The sequence below is a fragment of the Anomalospiza imberbis genome, chromosome 7 (genome assembly GCF_031753505.1).
Source record: "Anomalospiza imberbis isolate Cuckoo-Finch-1a 21T00152 chromosome 7, ASM3175350v1, whole genome shotgun sequence".
NCBI classification, from domain to species: Eukaryota; Metazoa; Chordata; class Aves; order Passeriformes; family Viduidae; genus Anomalospiza; species Anomalospiza imberbis.
This window is the reverse complement of record NC_089687.1, coordinates 21,594,461-21,618,123: the sequence shown is the minus strand read 5'-3', so window position 1 is coordinate 21,618,123 and position 23,663 is coordinate 21,594,461. Positions and strand designations below refer to the sequence as shown.

At 44.8% G+C, this 23,663-nt stretch overlaps 2 protein-coding genes across 5 annotated transcripts in view; both read left to right on the top strand.

The window, feature by feature from the left end:
* Positions 1-1,609, top strand: part of CHN1 (chimerin 1) — a 93,182-nt gene extending 91,573 nt beyond the window's left edge. The window contains exon 14 of the mRNA XM_068195927.1: positions 683-1,609. Within this exon, the coding sequence (XP_068052028.1) occupies positions 683-854 (172 nt within the window). The 3' untranslated portion in view covers positions 855-1,609. The remainder of the gene's footprint in view (positions 1-682) is intronic.
* A 504-nt stretch (positions 1,610-2,113) lies between these two features.
* CHRNA1 (cholinergic receptor nicotinic alpha 1 subunit) lies at positions 2,114-23,448 on the top strand. 4 transcript variants are annotated; one of them, XM_068195931.1, is made up of 10 exons: positions 10,840-11,049; positions 13,533-14,322; positions 16,097-16,242; positions 16,369-16,413; positions 16,860-16,969; positions 17,210-17,405; positions 18,025-18,262; positions 19,342-19,565; positions 20,843-21,082; positions 23,038-23,448. In XM_068195931.1, exons 2-10 carry the CDS (start codon positions 14,280-14,282, stop codon positions 23,167-23,169), a joined length of 1,374 nt encoding a protein of 457 aa, XP_068052032.1. In that variant the 5' UTR covers positions 10,840-11,049; positions 13,533-14,279; the 3' UTR covers positions 23,170-23,448. The 4 variants fall into 4 exon arrangements, with proteins under 4 accessions (XP_068052029.1, XP_068052030.1, XP_068052032.1 ...); XM_068195928.1 differs by lacking the exons at positions 10,840-11,049; positions 13,533-14,322 and adding an exon at positions 2,114-2,319; XM_068195929.1 differs by lacking the exon at positions 13,533-14,322 and having other exon boundaries at positions 10,824-11,049.
* Positions 23,449-23,663: the final 215 nt, after the last annotated feature.

Genomic DNA, 23,663 nt, shown 5'->3' with positions numbered 1-23,663 from the left:
GGTGTTTTAAAATGGACAAAGGGATGAGAGACATAGGAACAAAAAATTCCACCTTACAGCTTGTGATGTGTGAAGTTAATTTTTCCTCACCCTGTTCAAGATTAGCTGTTGCTGCTCTACCTAGCAAGTTGCTTTTGCACATCATATTTCTGGTAAAGGTGAATGATTAGCTAGAAAGGTGACAAAATTCACTGTTTTTAAACTTCTGTTTAATGCTTTGCTAAAAGGAGTTGTGCTGCTCAACAGGCCATTGCCTTGCTGCTGAATTCAGGCAATCAGACACAGCTCCTTTATTTGGAATACTTAGAGACTGGAGACACAGCAACTCAGTAACATCAGTCTGACCTGTTTTCAGATAGAAACTAGGGCAGAAAGGGAGAAACAGAAGAAAAATCCTGAGTTTGTAGTTTCTGTATATCAAAGGAGTTGTTCATGCAGTGCAAGTGAGCATGGTCTGCGTGCTCTGAGGAGGACAGACACTGACTCACCACAAACCCACACAGCATTTGCGTTCACTCACTCCCAAGTGTTTCACCTGACACTCCCATGTGCGACCTGCTGGAAACAGTGGCCTTTCCCCAACAGTGGCACACATTTCTGTCCCATTTCCCTGATTTCCAAGCATTATGCAGGCATGGTCTGGCACAGAAGAAATGTGAGAATCACTGGGTTTTTTTTACAGAGTAACGCTCCATGAAAAGGAAAACCTGATGAGTGCAGAAAACCTGGGCATAGTTTTTGGACCAACTCTTATGAGAGCGCCGGAGCTGGATGCGATGGCTGCGCTGAACGACATCCGCTATCAGAGACTTGTGGTGGAGATGCTTATAAAAAATGAAGACATTTTATTTTGAATATTTTGGGGGTTTTGTAATAAAAAAGGAAGCAACAGTGTTCTATGGATGAAGGAATATTTTAAAGTAATTTAATGGCTCTTGTCACTGAATTCCATATTTGCTAGAGCTTTCGATGTATTCAGGATAAAAATGAAGGAACTCTTTGTCGTTTCTGTAGTGCCATTCAGCTGATGTTGAAAAAGGTTAACACATACTTTCCAGTACTAGTAATCCTGGGTGTTTATCATGTTAAAATAAAAAACAAAATGCCTAAAGCTATTGCATGATTTGCTCCCTGTTCTCCCTGTTCTGGTGAGACTCATTCCATGAAGAAAACAACTGAACTGGTGCAGCATCTTTGTTCTGGATAGTTTGTGATTGTAATTCAGCATGTTTCTCCGTGTAAACCTGTTGTGAATTTGCTTTTTTGTTCTATGTAATTGGTTTCTGATACTAAAAAGAAGGCAGACTTATGTGAAATGGAGCCTCTGGCCATTTATTGACATTTCATATTCTTCTCTTCCACTTTTGGGGCTTATTTCTTCTTGGGTTTCTTTCAATTTTTTCATCATATAGTAATTTGTTTTTAACAGAAACAAAATTGTACTTTAAGTGTTACTTTAAGTAATTCTCCATGATGTTTATGGTGGTTGCAGTGAAATCTGCAATACTGAACAGTGTTCCTTTATTATTATTGCTATTTCAATTGTAATTTTGTATTTTTATCTGGCATGCATATATTAATTTATTAAATTTTGCTTTTAGAACTCTAACATTATGCTATTTTTTTTTACTTACTGAACTTATTTCAAAAATACTGATTGTTTCATTTCTTACATTGGCACTTTAATGCCAAACAACCTGTGACTTAAAGAAATGAGTTAGAATTTTACCAGTTTTGACAAGATTATTATAAATATTTTGGATGCTGACATGTTGCTAAGGTTCTCACAAATTCCTGTCTACTCTGAAAACTGTTTTCTTCCTTGTCCAAGATGTCTCTCAAGAAGGCTTCAGAACTCTTAAATAAACCAAGAAAAGTATTATCAAGGAATCTACTACTCCACAAAAGATATCTACTGTTATAATTGCCTCTATGTGAACTGGAATGGCCGTTTACAATTACACAACTGTAGCTGCCCACAGTAGATGGATACACCACCGAATTTCACATGCAGACACGTCCTAGGACATTTCCTTTGCACTTCAAAGGTTCAGCTCTGGTGCAAGCACTTTGGTCAGCCCTGCAAACACCTCCTGGAGCAGGAGGAGAACAAAGAGGAATAATCCCCTAGTGATCAGAACCAGCTGTGCTGTCAGCACAGCTGACAGCAATAAGGTGCCCCACTGCATCCCACCCTTCCCTGCATGTCTGGCTGGGAGAGGAGAGGTGAGATGGTGGAAGATGGCCCTTCTGCAGCTCTCCTGAACTGGGGATTGAAGGATGCCAGGAAGGAAAAGGTGAAGCTGGGGATGTGCACTGGTAAGCATGTGGGGAATGCTGCTCTGGGCTGGGGGCTGCTGAGGAGGCAGAATGGGGGACGTTTTGAGGGAATCTGAAGTATGGTTTAGTTTGAGGTTTTTTTCAGTTGTCTATAGTATTGAAAGTGGCTTGCTGTTATAATTCCTGTTCTAATTAGTGCACATTATCACTTTATTTATGGCAATGAACTGCAACAGATGGAAAACTCAATGTCTGACCATAGCCTTACCTCCCCCAGCCCAGAAGGAGTGGCCCATATGCTGCTCAGTCACATCTGCCTTGCACTCCAGCAGCCACACGTGTTCACCTCTACCTCGCCCCAAGCCAACTCCTAAACATGCTGTGTCTCCCGCTGCTGCCCTGGCACTTGGTGATGCGTTTCCTCACTCGGCCCTGTGTTTTGGATGGCTCCTCAGGCCATCCATCGCTCCTACCTTCCCCTGGGATGCCTTGCAGAGGCTCTGGCTGGCCCTGTGCAGTGTCCTGTCACTGCGCTCAGCTCTCAGCCCCTGGCAGTGCTCGGCTCTGTGATCGGGAGAAGGGAAGTTTTTCCAGGCGATGCTGGGGAGGGTTGCCCTGCAGTGTTTGCAGTGCCCGTTCTGTGCTTGCCCTGCCTGCCAGCGCAGTCACAGCCAGCTGTGGCAGCAGCATCCTCTTGCCAAAGCCCCCAGCAGGAGCTGGCACAGGGCAGGGCTGTGTTCAGCAGCTCTGGCCGTGGTGCTGGCACTCCATTGTCCTTCGGGAGCCACGGGAGCCCTGGGCTTAGCTGAGCAAAAGGCAGCTCTGGTTCCCCTGTGCTGTGCAAGTAAACCCGAGCTAGGTAGTTGGAGTTCGCCTTTCTAAAGCGTGTGGCAGGAAGCACGTAGTAAATGGCAGCAATTAGAATAATTAATTACCTTTTCTTCTGGTGTGAAATATCCAGCTTCTCCGTCTCGGTGCAACAGCAGGCGGTGCTGCTGACACAGCTGCTCCCCTGCAGGTGCTTTCAGCTGCAGTCGGAAGCAGAGGTGGCCACCGACAGCTGGATCAGTGGGAGAAAAGACTGCCGAAAAGAGCACGCCTAGATTTGCTCTGGGGATGGTCAGTGCACACGGGGAGGGGCAAACAAGGTTTGTTAGCCACTAGTGAGCACCAGCCTCCTGCAGGAGATGCCCCCTCTCAAGCACAGCTTAACAAGTGATTATAATAATGGAGGTTTCTGCAGGAAAGGAGGAAAACCTAAATGGGGAGCCACTGCTGAAAGAAAAAACAAAAAACCCCAAACATAATACACAAAAAACCCCAAAGACAGAGCAAGCAAAGACCCTACAACCCCCCTAAAGTAAATAGAATCACCCTCCAAAAACCCACGTCAAGAAATGCAGCTTTTCCCTGCTGCCCCTGCGAGTGGTGACAGCAGCTGCAGCACGGGAGCCCGGGGTCAGGCAGCCAGGCCCTGCTGGCATCAACACCCTCTGCCCTCCCCAAGTCTCACTTTCTCATGGGCTGTGAAGGAATCTGCATGCCAAGGGATGATACAGCTTCAGAATGTGTGTAACACCAGGTAATATCAATATTCAACTACTTAAGGTTGCATCTGTCTGCCAACCACCCTGCTCAGCCCACGTGGAACAGAGCTGCCCCCACAGAGTGCACATCTCCTGGATTTGAGTATGTGGGTCATGAGTCGTGTTAGGGTCAGGAATGTGGGATGGAGAACCCCGACAGGCAATGAAGTGCTTTCTTGACTTGGAATCCCAGGAATCTGTATGCAGTGACTTTCCTTTATTGTCTAATTGCAATTTTTTATTAAGTGTGTAGGCAAAAGCCTCCATTTTAATCTTGTTTTGTTACTATTTTAATGAAACTCTGACCTTTCCTGAGTGGTAATCTTTTAAACAGGTAGTGCAGAAAAAAATGTTGTCTTTGCAGTGAATTTGATATTTCTTTTTGCTAACCAGGAAGACGCTTTGCACGGGCAGACAAGCAAATTGTATGATTTGAGTTCCATTTTTTTGATTTTTTAATTAAACACAGAAAAAGGTATTTTTAATATTTGTATTAGTTAAGTGACAATAGAATAAAAAATCTAGGCCTATGAGAAGCAAGGGCTATCACCAAGCTGATTTGTTCTCTGAAGGAATGGATTCCCATGAGGAGTAAGTGCTGTCTCTGCTTCAGTTGGCTCTGTTGTCTCAGTGCTGAGGGGCACATGTGGACAGCTCGGCAGAGACACTGCAGCCAGCTCTCTGGCAGCACCTTATCGAAGGGCAGTTGGACACAGAAAAAGATGAGGAAAAGGGATTAAACTACAGCTCCCCACTGGAGGGATGTGTGGGCATCCCCATTTCAGACTGCAGAGCTCAGGGAAAACACTGTGTGCAGAGGCCGTGGGCAGGGAACCTCTGGCAAGGCCTTAGGAGAGCTCTGTGATGAGGGAAGCAAGCTGCCTTCTGAAACAAGAACACGAGCTACTGCTAATGTCAGGTTAGCTGACAGGATGGAAAAACCTGCTATTTATGATTTGATGCAATAACAAACTTTCCTGGTCCTTCCCCCTCCAGTGGCAAAGGAAGGAAAAAAGGCTTCTAAGAGGCATATATGATGTACTCACTTTGTTCATGACCTAATTTTTGCATGCTGATGAATGTTCTGCAATGTTTTTATTATAGCTATAATTATATTGCAGTTGGGGAAAAAAACATTTAGTGAACCTAGCAATCATGGGTTTCTTTTTTAGTCGTGCAAAATTACTGCTTAGCAACTACACCTCAGCCCTAGGAAGCTTATGTAATGCATGGAGAGGAGGGCCAGGAGGTGTGTGCGCATCAAAGGGATTGCTGAGCAAACCGGGCAAGGCAAGAAGAGAGCCTGGTGCTCTGGCCACGTGCTGGCAGGGCTGCGAGCCAAGGGCAGGGGCCCTGTGCCTGACAGAGGGGTGTGAGGGGCTGGGGTGGCACTGCACTGCCCCCCAGCAAACTTCCCCAGGGTCCCCCCTGCAGCACTGGTCGGTGCCCTGAGCTCTGCCTCCAGCTGGCTCCAAGGACCCCAGGCTGATGCACTGACAGGAGGAAGCCTTACCTGGGCATTGAGGGGACCAGCTCTTCTTCAGCTTTTCAGTACATTCTTCCCCTGCCTTAGTGGTGGACATTTGGAGTTATGCTCTTCACCAGAGCCCTTGCATAATCTGATCATTTCTTCATACTGGCCTGACTGTCTCTCTCCATGATCTGGGCCACACCACAGATACATTCTTCTTGATGTCTTTTCTAAATCTTAATTTGGACAGCAGGATTCAGTGATTATTGAATGTCTGTTGCTGGTTTTGTGGTCAGAGTAACATTTTTCTTTGATCTCTCCCAAGAGTGATGTCAGCAAGCTGCTCGAGGAATTTGTTTAAGAGCTTTTATTTAGATGTCCGTTTGTATTTCTCATCTATTTTGTCTCAAGCACATGTATAGTTCCTTACATTACTCAGGTGTTTATCAGTACTCTGCCTTGGTCAATTGGAGCAAATGGTTCTTAGGCCTCTCGGAGCCTTTGATTAATGTATTTCCTGAGGCAATTAGGCATTATTTTGAAATATATATTTGGCAGCCAACCAGGATTTATTTTCAAGCATTATGTTGCCTGTAATTTTTCTTTCTTGTTACCAAGCCTAGAGATTGAATGCTAAGCTTTCTCTCTTTGCCTCTTTTTTTTATGACTCATTACTAACTCTGTCACTAATGCAAATAGGATTGTACATACTATTAAAATCACTCATTCTCTAGATTATTATCCATAAGGTAGTGTATCCTAAAGCTTGCTTGAAGGATCACTTACTAAACTCAAAAGAACTTAGCACCATGCTGTTGCTCACTGCTCAAATCCAGCACCTACTCTGTCCTAAAAAAGGGAAGGTGAGAGAGTCTTCTAATTTGTTATCTGCTATTTTATCCCCTTTCATGTTTTCCAGCATCATGATGCTGGACATATATTGTTTATACCATGCAACAACTCTCATATGGCATCCACTAAACTGCTGGAATTCAGGTATGCTGAGATTGCTGCAAGGTGAGTTAGACACCCCCAGTGTGGTGCAGGACAAGATAACTCACAGAAAGGGAGGTTTGAAGTCCAGCTGAGTACTTTTATTTGAAGTAGGCAGAGGCCAATAATGAAATAGATGTGGAGGAGGTGGAATGTCTGTTGCAAGCTGCAGCAAAGTCAGTTGCATTGACATTTGCAAATCCCTTCCTCATGGCAAACTGTGAGCTTCTCCTGAAAGTACGTCTTGCCATTTGGAGAAAAGGCATCATTTCCAAGTGTGTTACAATACATTGGGTACCTTGGGTTTAAATTGTGTTCAAAAAAATCCCAAACCCCAGCAGTCCATGTTCAGCAATCCAAATGCTCACTCTTCTCAATCATTTCAAATACAGTGCAATGCTGAGTCTCTACAGCTCCTTCATGCCCCCTCATTGAAGGAAGAATTGTGATCTGCCCACAGCTTACTTTGAAGTTCTCTCTCTGTAGCCTAAATCAAGAAGGGTTGGTCTGAAGCTGCAGCAAAGAAGCAGCTCGGCATTGACTGGTGAGGATATTGGCAGTGGAGGAAGCTAAAGGAGGAGTCACAGGTACTGCCAGGGAAAGTGGGGACCGGCTTGTTCAGTGGTGTGTGTCCATCCTTGGTTTGGAAACCTCCCCCAGCATTAGGAGGAATCTGACAATCTCTTTCTCTTGCACTGGTGGGGAGGAAAAGCCCCACTGATGTTCCCTTTTTGACCTGCAGCTCTGATGTCAGGTTTAGCCTCACACCTGAGCTATTGTCAGTTTGCTAATAGTGTTAGTGCAGGGTGAGGCTCTTGCTGCTGTCATAACCTTCCTGCAGAGCCAGCACCCAGCACAGCAACCTTCCCAGTACCCAGCCCAGTACATCACCAGTGACCTGCAAGTGCAGGGGCACAGAAAGACAAGAAAGGGAAGATAAAAAGCTTTCAGAATTGGTTACCTGAAGTAGCCAGGAAAAGTGACCAAGGAAATTGGTCACATGGAATATTCTTTTTAGTGAAGGCAGTATGGTTGGGCTGGATGTTGCAGGTGTGTCATCTGGACACTGCTGTGCTGAAACCTTTTATTTGTGAGCACAGGCAGTGTGCAAACTCCAGGGCTGTGTAACATGTCAGTGTGGATGTAGCCTTTGTCTGCTAGGAGGATGAACTTCACAATCAGGCTAATCCATAAACCCAGCTTTGTTAAGACTCATTAAACTGGAACTGTCTCTTTCAGTGCCAGTTTCTCTTATGGGGCTGCTCCTCTGGCTCCTGCACAGCTTGGGTTACACTCACATTGCTCCCCTTGCTGTGGAGAGTGTGTTTACCAAGATATTCCCCCAACTGCCTTGAGTATGGTGTTTTGAACTCCTGTCAAATCCCAAATATTGGTGAGCAGGGAAATCTGGAATTTGTCTTCATGTGAAATGCTGAGTAAAATCTGTGGGGCTGTCAGAGGAGTGGGAGCCACCCCTGACTCCTGCCCAGTTTTCAGTGTCCCACCCATTTGTGCCTTGCCATTGCCAGTCCCCACCCTCCTGTAGGGACCCAGTTGTCACTCTGAAGGTGTTTCTGGAGTTTAGGGTATCTTTTTGTTTTCCTGTTTCATCATTTGTAAACACAAGCTTGTGAGTTCCCTGTTGTCTAATGCAGCCAAGATCTTGCAGGCTGCCAAGGAGGCAAAATAAATTTTGTGTGATAGGTGAGAGCTACACACCAGGAGCCACAGAAGTCAGTATTTTCCACTAATTACTAAGAAAATTCTGTGTGTGTTGGCAAAGTTCCCAACATAAGCAATAAAAGTGAGTACTTGACATGAGGTCAGTCCTGGGTAAAGCACATATCAACAATTCCAAGTGTGTCATGTGCAGGAGTAGAAATCTGTCCCTGGGAGCATGGCTGGAGGGTGGCATTTCCTGCTTTAAAACACTCAGAGGGCTCAGGTAGCACAGTGGGGTAGATGTTGACTTTTTGAAGGCAAACACTGCAGCCCCAGGTGAGAGGGATGCTTTGCAGAGATCTGTGGTAAATGTTTTCTAGGATCAGCGAGGGCTTATGGAGTGGAAGCACCATGTGGGGAGGGAGAGGGCTTTGCCACTCAGCCTACTGGCAGAATTAAAAATAAAACAAACTTGTTTCTATGTGTTAATCCAGATCATAGCAGCAATGAGAGAACCTGCACCCCAAAGGTAGGCACCCTGAGGCTCTCACAGGGTTACAGAGGTGTTCTCAGGATCAAAAAAGCTGATGCTAGTTGCGCTCACTGCAGGTGTGACGTGGGATGGTTTAGCATGTCTGCCTTTCACCATGGCACCAGAGCCCCGTGGGAAGCAGGTGACATCCAGAGGGATATGCTCTCATTCCATAGCTGGGGTTATATGGGGAATGTGCTGGGAGGTGCCCCATGTTTCAGGATTTGTTTTGTATTTGGGAGTGATGACATTGCAGAAGGGTTGTAGTCAGTTATATCTTTGTGGGCAGCAATCAGAGAAGGCCCTGTGTCAATCTGCGCAGCAGCTTTAAGCATTAAAACAATCCTACATTGCCACCTCTTCTTTCCCCTGGCTGTTTAGTGGAGCACCCCTCAAAATGCCTTCAGGAAAACTCTGAACTATGGAATACTGGCCAAAATATGTCAGACCTGATGGGAGCTGAACAGGCAGCTTTTATGTGAAGCTAAACTTGAATAGTCTGCTCTGCAGTTACTCCAGTGGAGAATCATCTGCCTTTAGAAACAGACAGGTGTATCTAAACAGGTAAATGAGAGCATCCAGAGAAATACTTCAGGCTCAATGCTCCTGTGGTCCCACTGGTGAAAGCCACAGTATGGAATGGGGTAGGGATACAATACATGTATTTCCAGAAGTCAGGTAATGCTGAGCTCCACTTTCTGCACTGGTAGTAACTCAATTATACACTTACAAATAGCATCTGAATATGCACTTAAAAGACAATAATGTCACCTCCAGAGGCAGACACTCCTAGGAGAGCACTTGGGTGCCTAACACTCATTTAAACTTTGCTTTGGATGTCTCCACATCCTGCTGTCTCAGGATGCAGCAGAACTGGTTCCCAGCTTTGACATCCAGGCCACCCTTTCTGCCTGGTTTTACTAGCAGACTTTTGTGTTTTGTGGAGTTTTTTTTGCAGCTGCAGAGAGAAAACTCATGGCTGATGATTACAGACAAAGATCAGAACAGGTAGCAGCAGTGGTCTGTGTCAGATGAGTGCATTTTTCAGCTTGTGCTGAATAAATAAATACCAGTGTCACCTAGTTGCATCTGAGAATTAATGAAATTTTCCTGACCACAGAAGCAGAGTAGTTCAGGAGTCCTGCCGTGCAGGAAAGTCTTCTTGAGGGGATGGACCAGCAAAGCTGCTCCTCTGCTGTCCCCACCACTCTAGCATGGTTCACACAAGCTGCTGTGTTGACAGAGCGGCCCACAGGAGCAGGGCAGAGCAAACCTCACAGCTAATGGACTTGTCCTGTTTTGTTTCTTGTTTGGCTCTCCAGCATGACTCACCTTGGCCCCAGAGGTAAGCCTTATATTTGGATGGAAGCCTGAGAAGTAACCATGTCAGGGATGTCAGCTGGAGTTAAATTTGCCACTGCTCTATTCAGTAACTTTGTTCAGCTCCAGGACTGGTTTCCTGGTGTGTCCATAGCAAAAAGGCAGTGAGACACTGCAGCCTGCTTACTGGTTCCTTGGACATTTTGTGGTCGCTCAGCTTGTGCCTGTCACCTCTCCTGATTCTGTTTTCAGTTATTCCTGTCTTTATTCTTGCTGCTTTGGGCACTGCCTTGTCCAAAGTGGGTAAATAAGCCTCTTATTTAAGAGGCAAATTTGACAGTGTCCTTTGAGAAGTGTGACCATGAGGGCCAGTGCCAGTTTAAAGATGAGCAGTGTCTCTTCTCACTTGTGTTAGATTAACACTTGTTACATCTAATGATGTCTTTTGTGGCTCTGGTTTCCCTGTTTGACTGGAGACCTTTTCCTTTTTCTTCTCTTTCTTTCCAGACTCAAGTTCTTATTTTCTTTCCAGAAGCATTGTTCAGATTAGGTAACTGTGCACCATGTCTCTGCCATAATATGAAAGCTCTGAAATTGCAAAGGTTAAGATCACAACTTTTGATCAAGTTTTTGGTATCTTCAATTCCTTTGGGTGATGTAATAGAAAAACAAAGAAAATTTGATGAAACCAAATTTGCTACAAACATCAGTGGGGATAAAACATATTTGTGGGTTGGTGGAGGTGTGTCTGAGTATGGAAAACTGCAACTTTGGATTTCTTGATTTGAGGAATTTAATCTTGTCTATCAATACTTTCTGACATGTATACTAATGCTTAGCATGTTCTTACAGGCACTGGAATAAACCGGGTAAGTACAGTCCTCCGGCATCTCAAGACTGTCATGAATTCCTTGGATGAATTTCTTCTGGAAGATATTTGCTCTCCGTTTTCTCTTGCCAGGGGCAGTTTGCGGTCGCGCTCCCGTGTGCCGGCTCACCTCCTCATCCAGCTGTTGCCATCTGGTGGCCACGGGGCCGAGCGGCCGCGCTTCCAGGCGGGAACGTGTGCCATGACTGTAACCGTGGCAATCTGGGAACAAACGCATGGCAAACTCACAAACACTTGTCTACCATCTGCCTTATGCGCTGCTGCCATAATCTACTGTCGCCAACAATTTTCCTGATACAAAAATGCATTTTAAAAGGTATATACTGCATTTGAAAACTGAAGCTAAAACTGCTGGACAGTGCTATTATTTTCAAGCTTTCGTTCCTTTAATTTCCCTGATGTACTATCTAACCTTTCTCTGTTCTTTTTATTAGTTTTGCTTCTGCTTCTCACCACCTCCACGCTCCCACAAGCCCTGTCATCTGTGTGTCTGTTGGAGCCTCTGGCACCTGCTCTCTTCTATCGGGCATTGCCTCTCTGCACGCAATTCTGTGACAAAAATTTCAGTTGAAATCTTGTATTCCTCATTCTGTCAAAAGCATGAGGTATTCTGCTCACCTTCCCCGTGTCTGTACAGTAGCACTCGGCCAAAGCGACTTACCTGCAGGAGTATTGGTTCACAGCCGACTTCCTCCGGGCAGGAGCCCTTGCAGGGCTTGTTCTGCGTACACGGATGGAAGGAGCAATGCCCTACATTCAGCAAGCAGTGAGTTTGCTGCTTTCCAATCGATGTGAATGAGGCTGGTCTGCCATTACTACGGGGGTTTAGTGGGCTTGTGTAAAGGATGAGGATGGGGGCTCACAAAAACAAGCCGAAAAGGTTGAGTCAAGAGAGGTGTAAAAAGGGGTTTTTGTTTGGGAATTAAACATTTGTCAAAAAATTCACTGAATACTCTGAAGAAAAATACCCATCTTAGCAATTGATCAAATTCAGGCATTCAGTGTAGCTCAGCCCCTTCCCTTGCTTTTTGACCTCGGTCATGATGGGTCACATTCCCTAGTTGAACAACAAGCAGCATTCACTTCTATGTCCATATTTAACTGCAGTAGCTCAGGTTACTTTGGGTTTTTTGCAAGGTAAAAGGCTTTGTGCCTCTGCCAGGGAATATTTCTCGCAGCCAGGCTGTTGCTCCCCGAAGGCCTTCTCCAAATACCTGCTCCTTCCTCTTCCAACACGAGCGCTGACTTCCAGCCATTGGGGGAGGCTGGCTTCCAGGCTGGGGCGCTCGGCTCAGCTGCAAGAGAAATATCCCTTTGCTGGGGCTGCAGACTTGCTGGGGCCCGCACTCACTCTGCACCCTGCTGGCTCCAAGGGCTGTCAGGAGGGACAGACACCTCTGTTAGCTGAGAGCTGTCGTATGCCAGAGCGTGGTAACACTCTCCTCCGTCTGCCTTGGGGCCAACCTGGCAGCCCTGCCTGGGGTGGGCAGGAATGCTTTGGGACTCTGAGAGGATCCAGAGGGCCCTGGTCAGCATTCCCACAGTGCCTCCATGCAATTGTATCTCCACGGCAGCTGCCTGGCCTGGGATAAAGGCTGGGAGCAGTCAGACGTGGGTTTGAAATAAGATCTCTGCAACAATGGGAGCTGCTGGCCAGGAATGAGGCCAGAGTTATGTAGATGGAGAGTTTTTACTGGAGGATAAATGTAAATGCAGAGGATGAATGCTTAGTGGAGGGGGAGTGGGTGAGGGAAAGTGATTTAAAAAATAATTAAAATAATAATAAAGGCATCCAGCATGAAACACCAAGCCAGCTGGCAGACAGCACAAAGGATATGCAGCAGAAATAGAAAATACATCTGGTGTCACCCAGAGGCAAAGCTAAGGAAGGTTTTTGTGGGGAATGTTTTCTGGAAAAGGGAATTTGGAACACTGTAAGAATGGTTGTAGCAGGTCACCCAGTGCCATGTCCTATCTCTACATGGCAGTTGCCTGAGAAAAATGCAAGAACACCATTAGCATTAGGCAATCTATTCCCAGGACACCACCCCAGAGTCCTGAGGCTTGTGACTCTGGGACTTCAGTGACAGACTTCTTAGGGGGAGTGTGTGTGTACATTCAGTAGTATGAAATTATTTAGCAGACCGTTTTTTTCTGAACACAGATAAACCTCTGCAAACAGACACTCCTGCGGCACCCAACTCCGCTGCAGACACGCTTTGTGAAGAACTGTCTTGGTTAAGCTGGACAACTCTAAGTTCACCTCAATGCCCTCTACTTTTTTGCATGGGGACAGCAAGTGAATCTAAATCTGCCTTCTCCAGACCATTTGGGATTTTACAGACCCTACCAAAGCTCTCTCTCTCGCTTTCAGACTGATGGTTCATGCTCTTTATCTGTTCCAGGTACAGAAGCCAATTTGCACTGTGGATGTTGTTGTCGCTTTCTCCTGGGCCTCTTCCAAGTCTTTTGAAACCATATGACCTGAACTGCAAAGAACATTCACAGATTTATAGTGGCATCTTTCCTTTTTGCTTCATCTCCTGTCCTGGAAACTGATGGGCTAACTTTTCTTACGCTGCTAAACACTTCACAGGACTATCTCTCTCAAGGTATTGTTCCTGAGCGATATTGTTGAGCTCAGAGTAGATAATCGTGTATCTATGAGGTAAATAGGTGTGTGTATATATATGTATGTGTGTGTAAATATATATAAATTCTCCACCGTTCCTTATTTTCTTTGCTAGCCTGAATGACTGAGTATTATTACCAAACACATCACTTTTCTCTCCTTTCTAGGTGATTTATGGCAATAAAGAGCAAGCATACTCTTGCATACTCTACAGAAATCCACTGGATCTTCCCTGCTGTAGAAACAAACCAGTCGTGTTTCTACCACTTGACTTTGTCAGTCCACTAAGTATAGAGGTGGCAGCAGGAGGGTGGGGTGTCTTTTCTTCGTTAATAGCTTTCAAGGTGGGCACTCTACCAGGAAGTCCTGGTAGACTCAAGGAGATGGATCTCTCTTGAGAATATGTTTACTTCTTCAAAGCTTTCCCATCCCTCTGTGAAGCCAGGGGAGCAGCCTCTTCCCAGCATGCTGTCTGTACACTGGTGGGGGTGTATCAGAAATAAGTGACTGGGCTCTGTTTTGTCCCAGAGAAACAAAACCTTAAACCTGGCAAGTTGCTCTATTCACAAAAAGTTTCTGAGATCTCCCCAAGATGTTCAGTTACTTACAGATAATTCTTCCTTCGTTTATTTGTGTGTGTATTTGTTTAGTAAGTCACAGATCACATTGATGCTTAGAAAAAAAATTGACCTTCTGTAAACTGCAGAAGATATTTGGGGCGTGAAACACACTGTGCTCCAGTTTCCAGCCCGGTGGTGCAGTGGCCCTCAGCTGTCATTCCCAGAACAGGTGCTGTAAATCAATACCCTGGTGGGTATATTTTGGCAGCACCCTGGTGAGGCAGCCCAGCCCCCTCTGAAGAGACCTCAGAGGTGCTTTGTGCATGCCTCCATCTGTATGACTGCAGCAAGAGGATGATGAAGGTCCATTGCATACTCCTCCTCCTCATCTCCTCAGGTAAGGTGTTCCAGCCATTGCCTTGAAGGGGGGTTGTCTCCTTCCAGAGCATGTGGGACCAGGGCTTTGCATACACATCAGCATGAGTGAGTGTGTGTACCAGGAGCAGCCTGTCCTACTGGTATGGTTTTAGGAACACACCTAATCATTTAAAAGAAAGCTGTGGAGTGCATTAGTAGCAGCTCAGATAGTTGTAATTTCAGGCACCAGATATTTTGAGCGGAGAAGTTTGTGTTTAATTGTTTTTCTCTCTGCAATCTTTTTTTCATGCTCCAGTTTGCCTTAGTGCTACATGTATTTCAAAATATGTGAAAGGATCTAGTAAGCATTACTTGGAGTGTGAAAAATCATCACAAGACGTTTCATTAAGTTGTGGAGTAACTGACAAGGAGGTAGAATTGATGGGCAGCTGCATGTGTTGTACTGAGCTAATTCTTTTTAAACTGTTCCTTAAAAGAATAAATATTTGTGATCCTAAAAGATTTTCAAAAAATTAAAGCAGTATACTAAATTCTTACCAAGCTACACCAGAAGGGAGCAAATGTGAAAGGATTTAAATTGCATTAATAAAGCACAGAGCTTCAATTAGATGTGATGCTGTAATCATAACTTAAAAATTGAAAGATGCCTCCTGCCTACCCTCGTTCAGCCTCCTGGCAGAGGAAGCAAACAGTGTCTGTCTGCAACAGACAGCTTTTCTGATTGGCATCCAAGTATTTTAATATCATCTCATGGCAGGACAAGGCCAAAGCAGAATCCTTGGCAATCTCAACTCAGCTGTGTAAAAGAAGTTGATGAAAAGTCAGTTAGGAAACCAGCAGAAATCCTAGCTTAGGCTGGAGTCAGCAGCAAAATTCTTGTTGACTTCTGTCGCCCAGGATTCAACAGAGAGGGGGAGACGAGGGTACAATCTGCCAAGAATGCTTGCAGTGAGGCTCAACTGTTCTGTTCCCTCTCACTACCTTTAAGAGGGGACACATATAAAAACATCCCCAAGCACCGCTCCCATTTGCTCTCCTCCCCTGTAACAGTGAAGCAGCTGCAGTAGGAGGACACGGTGTGCCTGCTTCTTCTGCCACAGGCTCTCTGGAAGCAGGGCCCATCAGTTTTCCAGGGCCCTTGCTCCTTGGCAGTGCAGTGTCACGCACAGGCACTGTGAATGCTCCACTGGAACAGGGTTGCTCCCTGCCATTTTCACTTGTGAAATTGTTCTTTCAAGGCTCTTTGGCACAGCATGGCCAATTCATGCTGGGCAGCCTGTGGGCAGAGCTGTCCATGGACCTACCCCACACAGTGAGTGGTTTCCTTCTCTCACCACCTGCACAACCTGAGCAACTCCCGTTGTCGAGAGGAGCTCTTGTTCCACTGAGATTGAGGATGCAAGGAGTGGGGATGGTGATGCCTTCTCCATGGCTTGTGTGCTTAGCCCTCACCTTTCATGTCAGTGTCACAGAAGGTCTGTGGAATTGAAGGTGGAAAAGGTGACATTAGAAATCCCTGAGACTGGACATTTTCTATGTTTAACTGCCCATGAGTAGTGCATGTTAGAACAGTTTCAGGCTGGAAGACACCTAATGTTCAGTCTGATACTCATAATCCTGCCTATTTGGATTTGTTCATCTCCTGGTTGGAGGCCATTGTCACAGAGGGGACTTGGTGTGATTCCCCCACCAGCAGCTTGCCCGGCAGCATTTCCTCCATGCCAGCCTCAGACTGATGGTGCTGTAGCCTGTTCCGTGCCCTTCTGACTGGTGCCACCCCTGCTGTTCCGCAGCTGGGCTGGCCCGGGGCTATGAGGATGAGACTCGCCTGGTGGAGCACTTGTTCAGTAACTACAACAAGGTGGTGCGGCCCGTGGAGGACCATCGGGACGCCGTCGTTGTCACCGTGGGGCTGCAGCTCATCCAGCTCATTAGCGTGGTATGGTGTGAACGCGGGGAGTTGAGCCACTGGCTCATGTGATAATGCCAAATGGAGTTGTTTTTCTAAAGAAACAATTTTTAACCTTTAATCCTGATGCTTGCTGATACTGCCTTTTTTTTTAAGGATGAAGTAAATCAGATTGTGACAACCAACGTACGCCTGAAACAGGTAACTCTAAATAGTCTTAACCATTTAATCTAATTCAAATAAATGCACTCAACACAGTCAGGCATTAACTACACTCTCATACCTTCAGGGGCAGCTTGGAGAGGTAGGTCAGATAGCAGAGCATTTCTTCTGAGATCTACAGAATAAAGTGGTAGACACTTTATTCTTAGTGGTAGACACTAAGAGTCTTAAGAAAAGCATTTGGGGTTGTATTTCAAACAGTAGGCTTCTGATATCATTGTATTATTTTCTTTTGGGGTTTTGGGGGTTTTTTAATAAGCTTCTTAAACCAAATATAAGTTAATGTAAAAAATGAGCTGGGGGTCCCACTCTCATATGTTTATGCTTACCTGCATGTCCCAAAGCAAGGGAGGAGCTGTTTCTGGGAAGTACTCTAACCCCAGTGCTGGGCAAGGCTCTCAGAGGTTGAAATCTTCCCTTTTTAGCAATGGACAGACGTCAACCTCAGATGGAATCCAGATGATTATGGTGGCGTAAAAAAAATCCGCATCCCCTCAGATGATATCTGGCGGCCAGACCTTGTTCTTTACAACAAGTAAGGGGTGCCAGCTGCTGAGGGAGGCAGGGAGGGAGGGGGGAGGAGCTCTGCCTTGTGTCACCACTCTGGTGGGACAGTTTTCCCATGACGTCTGTTCCAGTGGGTACAATTCCTCAGGGTAAGCTTCTCCAGGAGCAGGCACTGGGGATTCATTTGACCTGCAGCCAGAGAAATCCTTTTGTGACTCTGTTGGATATGCTGCCCATATTGCATTTAATGTCCTTGTTCCTTCTGCAGTGCAGACGGTGATTTTGCCATAGTAAAATACACCAAAGTCCTTCTGGAGCACACAGGTCTGATCACCTGGACACCACCAGCTATTTTTAAGAGTTACTGTGAAATTATAGTCACGCACTTCCCATTTGACCAGCAGAACTGCAGTATGAAGTTGGGAACTTGGACATATGATGGTACAATGGTTGTTATTAACCCGGTAAGCAAGGAGTTTGTAACTGGGAAAAGCAGCAAAGACCTGCACATGTTTTTTAAGAGAAATCTCTGATTTAGAATGGAATATGACCTAGTTTTGACTGGAAAAACAAGCAGACTCTACCTGTAAAACAGAAAATTCTCTTTTGTAGATCTAGCACAAGATTTCCTTGTTTGGCTCTTAAATTCTGCATACATATTATCCCTGTGCCCTAACAGTCTCCTGTCTGTCCTCTGGCAACTTTGCACCACTTTTTATGGTGCTACCTGTTCTGCTTCTGTTTGTTTTCTCGGGTTTAGGGATTTTTTGAGGGGGTATATTTTTTCTGCTCGTGACTTTACATTGCCAAAGACTCCTTCCCTGTTCCCTCAGGTATGTCTCCTATCTGTAATATTTTTTCAGTCTACTATCCCTGACTGTTTCTGTAAAATATTTAGTAGAATGCTGTGTAGAGGCTGGTATTCTAAGGAAAAATAACATAGACGAGAGCTGTTTAGCCACCAAAAAAACTCCATAAAGTGCATGAGTTATTTGGAACCCTGTTCCTGTGCCAAACCTGCTGAGTTTTGACTGGGTTCAGAATGCCTGGTATTAAGAATTTGTTTGGGTGTTTTGCTGCCAGGAGAGTGATCGCCCAGATCTGAGTAACTTCATGGAGAGTGGGGAGTGGGTGATGAAGGATTACCGTGGCTGGAAGCACTGGGTTTACTATGCTTGCTGCCCTGACACCCCTTACCTGGACATCACCTACCACTTCCTCATGCAACGCCTGCCTCTCTACTTCATTGTCAACGTCATCATCCCCTGCCTGCTCTTCTCCTTTTTAACAGGGTTAGTTTTTTACCTACCCACAGATTCAGGTATGTAAATTTATTCATACTACTTCCATAGAAATTGCTCTTCTAAGAAGTTCCTGAGAAATTCCCAGTATTTGAAACCATCAGCCAACTCAAAGGCCAGTGCATACTAAAACTGGACTTTTCCACTGAAAGTAATGGCTTTAAATATTCTGCAAAGAAAGGATAAGTGCTGAAAATTGAAATTGTTGATATAAATAAATCAGAGCACTTTCCCATAGACACTGCTGACTATCTATCCAGTTAAGCTCTGCAAACTAAAGATTTAGCTGGATAATTTTTATGTTTTGCCATAGGTAGTCAGTGTGTTAGTGCGTCCTGCAGTAAATGAGCACACGGGTGACAGGGGCCCTTCTGCATCGTGTCAGAGCAGAGAGCCCATTACCTGTTCACACACACATTACCTTGTGTGACACAGAGTAATCCTGACCTGTTCTGGCTTCCTTTGTCTCTGCTGAGCCACTCATGCACCCTGCAACCTTTCCTCTGCTTCATTCTTTTACCCTTTTGTCAAATTTTCATACTGCTTAATTGCAGTGTGAGCCCCTTCTTATTAAATACTTGATGCATTTTTTGAGTGGAAAACTTTCTACAAAGTTGAACTGGATTTAAAAAAATGTGTGAATAATGTTTTATAATTAATTTTTGACACCCTCCATATGCAAGGAGATCTCGCATAGCAACTGACCTGATGTCAGACGTGATTTTAGTCTGCTCTCTCAGCCCAGAAACAGAGAGTAAGAGGAGCAAACCCTCAAGAGGCTGTGGAGCACGCACTAATCAGGTGCATATGCTGCATTGTTCAAAATGCAGAGCCCACAAAATGCTCCTAGCAAGTAAAAATATTCAGCACCCACACTTCAGCCTGGTTATTCCTGGTAATTCCCACCTTAGTGCTGGAGCTGAGGCTGTTAGGCTCTTAGGTTTGCCCAGCCTACTTGCTGCTTTGGATGCTGGCAGAGATGACAGCACTGCAAATGCACACAGATGTTTGTGTGAACAGTTCTCACCCACATCCTGCTTCTGCTCTCTGTACTGAATGATAGGAGCAGCAATGATTTTGGGGGGCTTTTTTATGACAGGTGAGAAAATGACCCTCAGCATCTCTGTCCTGCTGTCTTTGACTGTGTTCCTGCTGGTCATTGTGGAGCTGATTCCCTCCACCTCCAGCGCAGTGCCTCTGATTGGCAAGTACATGCTGTTTACCATGGTGTTTGTCATCGCCTCGATCATCATCACCGTCATCGTCATCAACACCCACCACCGCTCCCCGAGCACGCACACCATGCCCCACTGGGTTAGGAAGGTGAGCTCTGTGCCTTGGCACACTTGCTGGTTTCCACCAAATGCTCTATATTTTATTGGCAGGTTTTCTAATAAAAGTCAAAAAGAACTGGGGAGGTAAATGCATCATGTTAAAGGTCTCTAGGCACAAGTGCCAGTGTTTACTACTTAGCTGTGTGTAAAGTCAGCAAGATTGCTAAAGTGCTCCTTTAAGTAACAAAATTGTCCACTGGGGTAGAGTCTTGCAGGGAACAGATGAGACAAAATGTGGGCAGCTAAAGGTAGGGAATGGGAAAAGAAAATGTCCATCTGGACACGAATTACGTATCCTGGTCTAATTCTCCATCTGACTGCAAGGCACTGCTGCCTGCCAGTGACCAGCCACCAGCCTGCACGAGTGCAGAGCACAAAGGACACTGGAAATACCTGACTTCAGCATCCCATTTTTCAAAAGGTGGTTTAGCAAAAGCTAAAAAAATCTTCTCTGTACTTTTCCAGTATACAGTTTTTCTGCAGCCCTTGGGAAATCCTTGCACAGGACTTTAAATGGTAATCATAAGACGTAGAAAAAATTGGTTGTCTGTCATTACAAGTTCTCTGCCAGGGAGACAGAATGAAAGATCATCTGATTTTTTCAATAATCCTTGCTGTTTTGAAGCCTGCCTGGGTTCGTACTAAACCATGACACAAAAGGAGGTTTTTCTGTGTATTTCTAATTATGCTTTTAAGGTTACAGCTTATATCAGATTCCCTCTGCAGCACAAACAACCCCTGCAGAAGGGAAATTTCAACAGGAAATGCTGCATGTGCTCACATTGCTCTGGCAGCAAGTCTCTTACTGTAAACCTTATATGCCTGTACAGCAAACATTCATAATAGCAAAATCAAATCTAAGTAGCCAAAAGAGTTTCTTAGTAGTCCATTCTTCAATCAGATTTGTAAGGCAGTATGTTTCAAGTGAGATGGGATGGCTCGAGCTCTGTCAGCTCTGCTAGCTGAGGATCTGCTCCGCGGCATCGCTCCCCACCTCACGTGTGGATGTTGGGTGTAGGCAGGGGATGGCTGTCAGAAAACGTGCTGCAGGCCTGTGGGTGACTCCCTCTGCCCCGGGACACGAGGCTGACAAAAGCCCCACTGTAACTAAGGCGTGGGCCGTGACATAGTCGGAGAGGGAATCTGTAGCAGACCCAGCAAGGGAAGCGATCTGGGAGGAAGAGGCTTGTCTTTGTTCAGCACACAGCTGCAGCTGTAACACAGCCCCACAGACCAGCATCTGTCATCTTCTCCCTTTCTTTTCAGGTCTTTATTGACACAATCCCAAATGTCATGTTTTTCTCTACAATGAAACGACCATCAAGAGACAAACAAGACAAAAATATTTTTGCAGAAGATATTGATATTTCTGACATTTCTGGAAAGTCAGGTTCTGTGCCTGTCAACTTCTACTCCCCACTTACCAAAAATCCAGACGTGAAAAACGCTATAGAGGGAATCAAATACATTGCAGAAACTATGAAATCGGACCAAGAAGCCAGTAATGTAAGGCTTTTTTTTTTTTTTTTTTTTTTTTTTTTTTTTTTTTTTTTTTTTATGATTCGTTTCTAGCTTTCAAGTTGCTACATCTTACTTTTTTTGGCAAAATACCCCTGCCTTACAAAAACACTCCAAGCTGTGGTTTGGCCCTAGCAGTGGACAGTCCTCTCCCCTTAATGGAGTCAACAAGGAGCAACAAATAATCATCACAGATGTTAATTGAATATTGGCTTCCCAAAATAATAGAAAAGGAAAAAGTGTCAGTGCTAAGGTTTTCTTATATGATATGTGAATCCACAGAGATGGAGCGTCTGTGAGTAAGAAACCAGTTTCAAGAACTGTAAGCAAGTTCCAAAACGCATATCTTCTCTCTCCCACTCAGGCATCTTGCCCTAGTAAGAAAGATTCTACTGCTTTTGAAACCCAGGAAGCAAGGCAAACTCCAAAAGACTAGTAGTGTTATCTGAGAAGTGTTAAATATAACTTACCAATTATATTTCCAATTTTGATAAGGTTTTGTTTTATTCCTGAATACAAGTAGTCCCTCCAAATGAAGTATGTCATGAGCCATTCTGATTACTGACTTTTTCCACATTGCAAGCCAAAGGAAGGATAAAAGCATATAGAGTCACACATGGCAGCTTTCCCTAGGAAAACCTAGTTCTGCCTCCTTCTAGCAAATTCAGTACAATTAACCCCTCTTTTATTTCAGCTTTCACAGCTCACACAGCGTTTGCAGGGGTAATTCAGTCCTGGTATTCCACCTTCCTAAGTGGTCACAGACCTCTCCTGTTGAGCTGCAGGCTAGTCTGCAGACAGGGGAGCTCTCTGAGAAACTAATTTGACCCACTCTCCTGAAAAGGAGGTGCTTACTTCCCACGGACAGGATTTACACCACGGTGTTTGTTCCTGTGACCAAATTCCTGGAGCATGTGAAATGGTTCTGGCTGTAGTCTCATGTTCCCCGTGACTCCTGTGCCTCTCTGCAGACAAATTGTTGTCTTCAGCAGGGCTGGCGTGGCTTCAACATCTCTGGGCTTCACTTCCTCCTTGGCTTACAAGGAGGGTCTTCAGGTTACCAGCAAATGCCCCCTTCGGAAGTGGAGCCCAGCTGTTTGTGTCATCTGGGCACTACTGATATATCACTTCCAGGGGATTTCAAAAGTCAAGTTCCCTAAATAAATGAAAGGTTGTGGCTTCTGAAGGCTATCACTTAATTGCATTCACTTCTGAACTGCCTCAAAATAGTACTCATTATCAATGTCCTTTAGATAAATTACAAGAGCCTCTTCTCCTTGTGGGAGAACCAAGGCACAAGCAGAAGGTGCTTTAGGCCAGCACATGTCACTCCTTAAGGTGGAGTTCCAGGGTGGAAATCATGAGCCCTGCTGTACTTGGTGCCTTGCACCCTGCATGCTCTTACTGTGCTGTGTTCCCACCAAAAGCACCCAGTGAAAAGGTACAGAGCGAGTGTTTCATGGTGTCCCATAACTAGAAAAAAGACTAATGGAGCTACCAAGAAGGTTTTACAAGACATTAGGGTGTATGGAAAGCAGGGATTTGGGTTAAATTAATAGGAATTGCCTAGATAACCCATGAGAACAAAAAAGCAATGGAAAACCAAAAGTCATTTGGATCAAACTAAGCATTTTTCTTTCAAGATTTTAAACTCTCAGAAGCAACAATTGGCCTAACAATTATGTTTTCAACATTTTAAAAAATTAAATTGTTCAGCAAATTGGCAGGGTTTCTGGTTAGTTTAGTGTTGAAACTTGTATTTCTAGGTTGCTTAGGCTTTCTTAACCACTGACTTGCTTTTGAAAAGAAAATGAGCATTTTTCACATAGCAATAATGGCTCTTAGGGAAGAGCCCTCCCCTTGTTCAAGACAGTAAATTACAAGAACGCTGTAACAAACAGGGCTCTGCAGAGATTTTACCATCTCCTTTGTTTTTTTCCCAGGCTGCAGAAGAATGGAAGTTTGTTGCAATGGTGCTTGATCATCTCCTCCTTGGCATATTTATGCTAGTTTGTTTTATAGGAACATTAGCTGTATTTGCTGGTCGCCTTATTGAATTAAATCAGCAAGGATGAATGTCAGCTGGAAACTATTTGCTACCCTGAACATCTGAAAGCATCCTAACCATCAAAATCTGGCCAGTCTCTGAAAGGTTCACTGACAGGAATCAGTAACAGCTAGGAAAGAACAGGGATAATAAAACGTAAGGCTCCATACTTCACACTTCTGAGCTGCTGCTCAGTAGCTTTTAATTGCCAAAAAGAAACACTTGCATTACTGGTAAACTTGAATGGCTGTCAGCCAGGTTTTGATCCATTTTACCCTTTATTAAAAATGTTAATGTATTAATAAAACTGTCTGACTGTAAGCAACAGATACTATTCCAGTGAAGTCAACAGCAGTTTAATAAGCTTTAGGTGAGCTGTAAATCTGTATCCAACTTTGGCATTCAAGCTGGTTTTAATATCTGCTCTGTGGCTTTTGTATTAGCAAGGTCACTCCTCTGATAACACTAGATATAGCTGTCAGAAATATCTCAAACTCCATGCTTAAGCACTTGATTTTCATG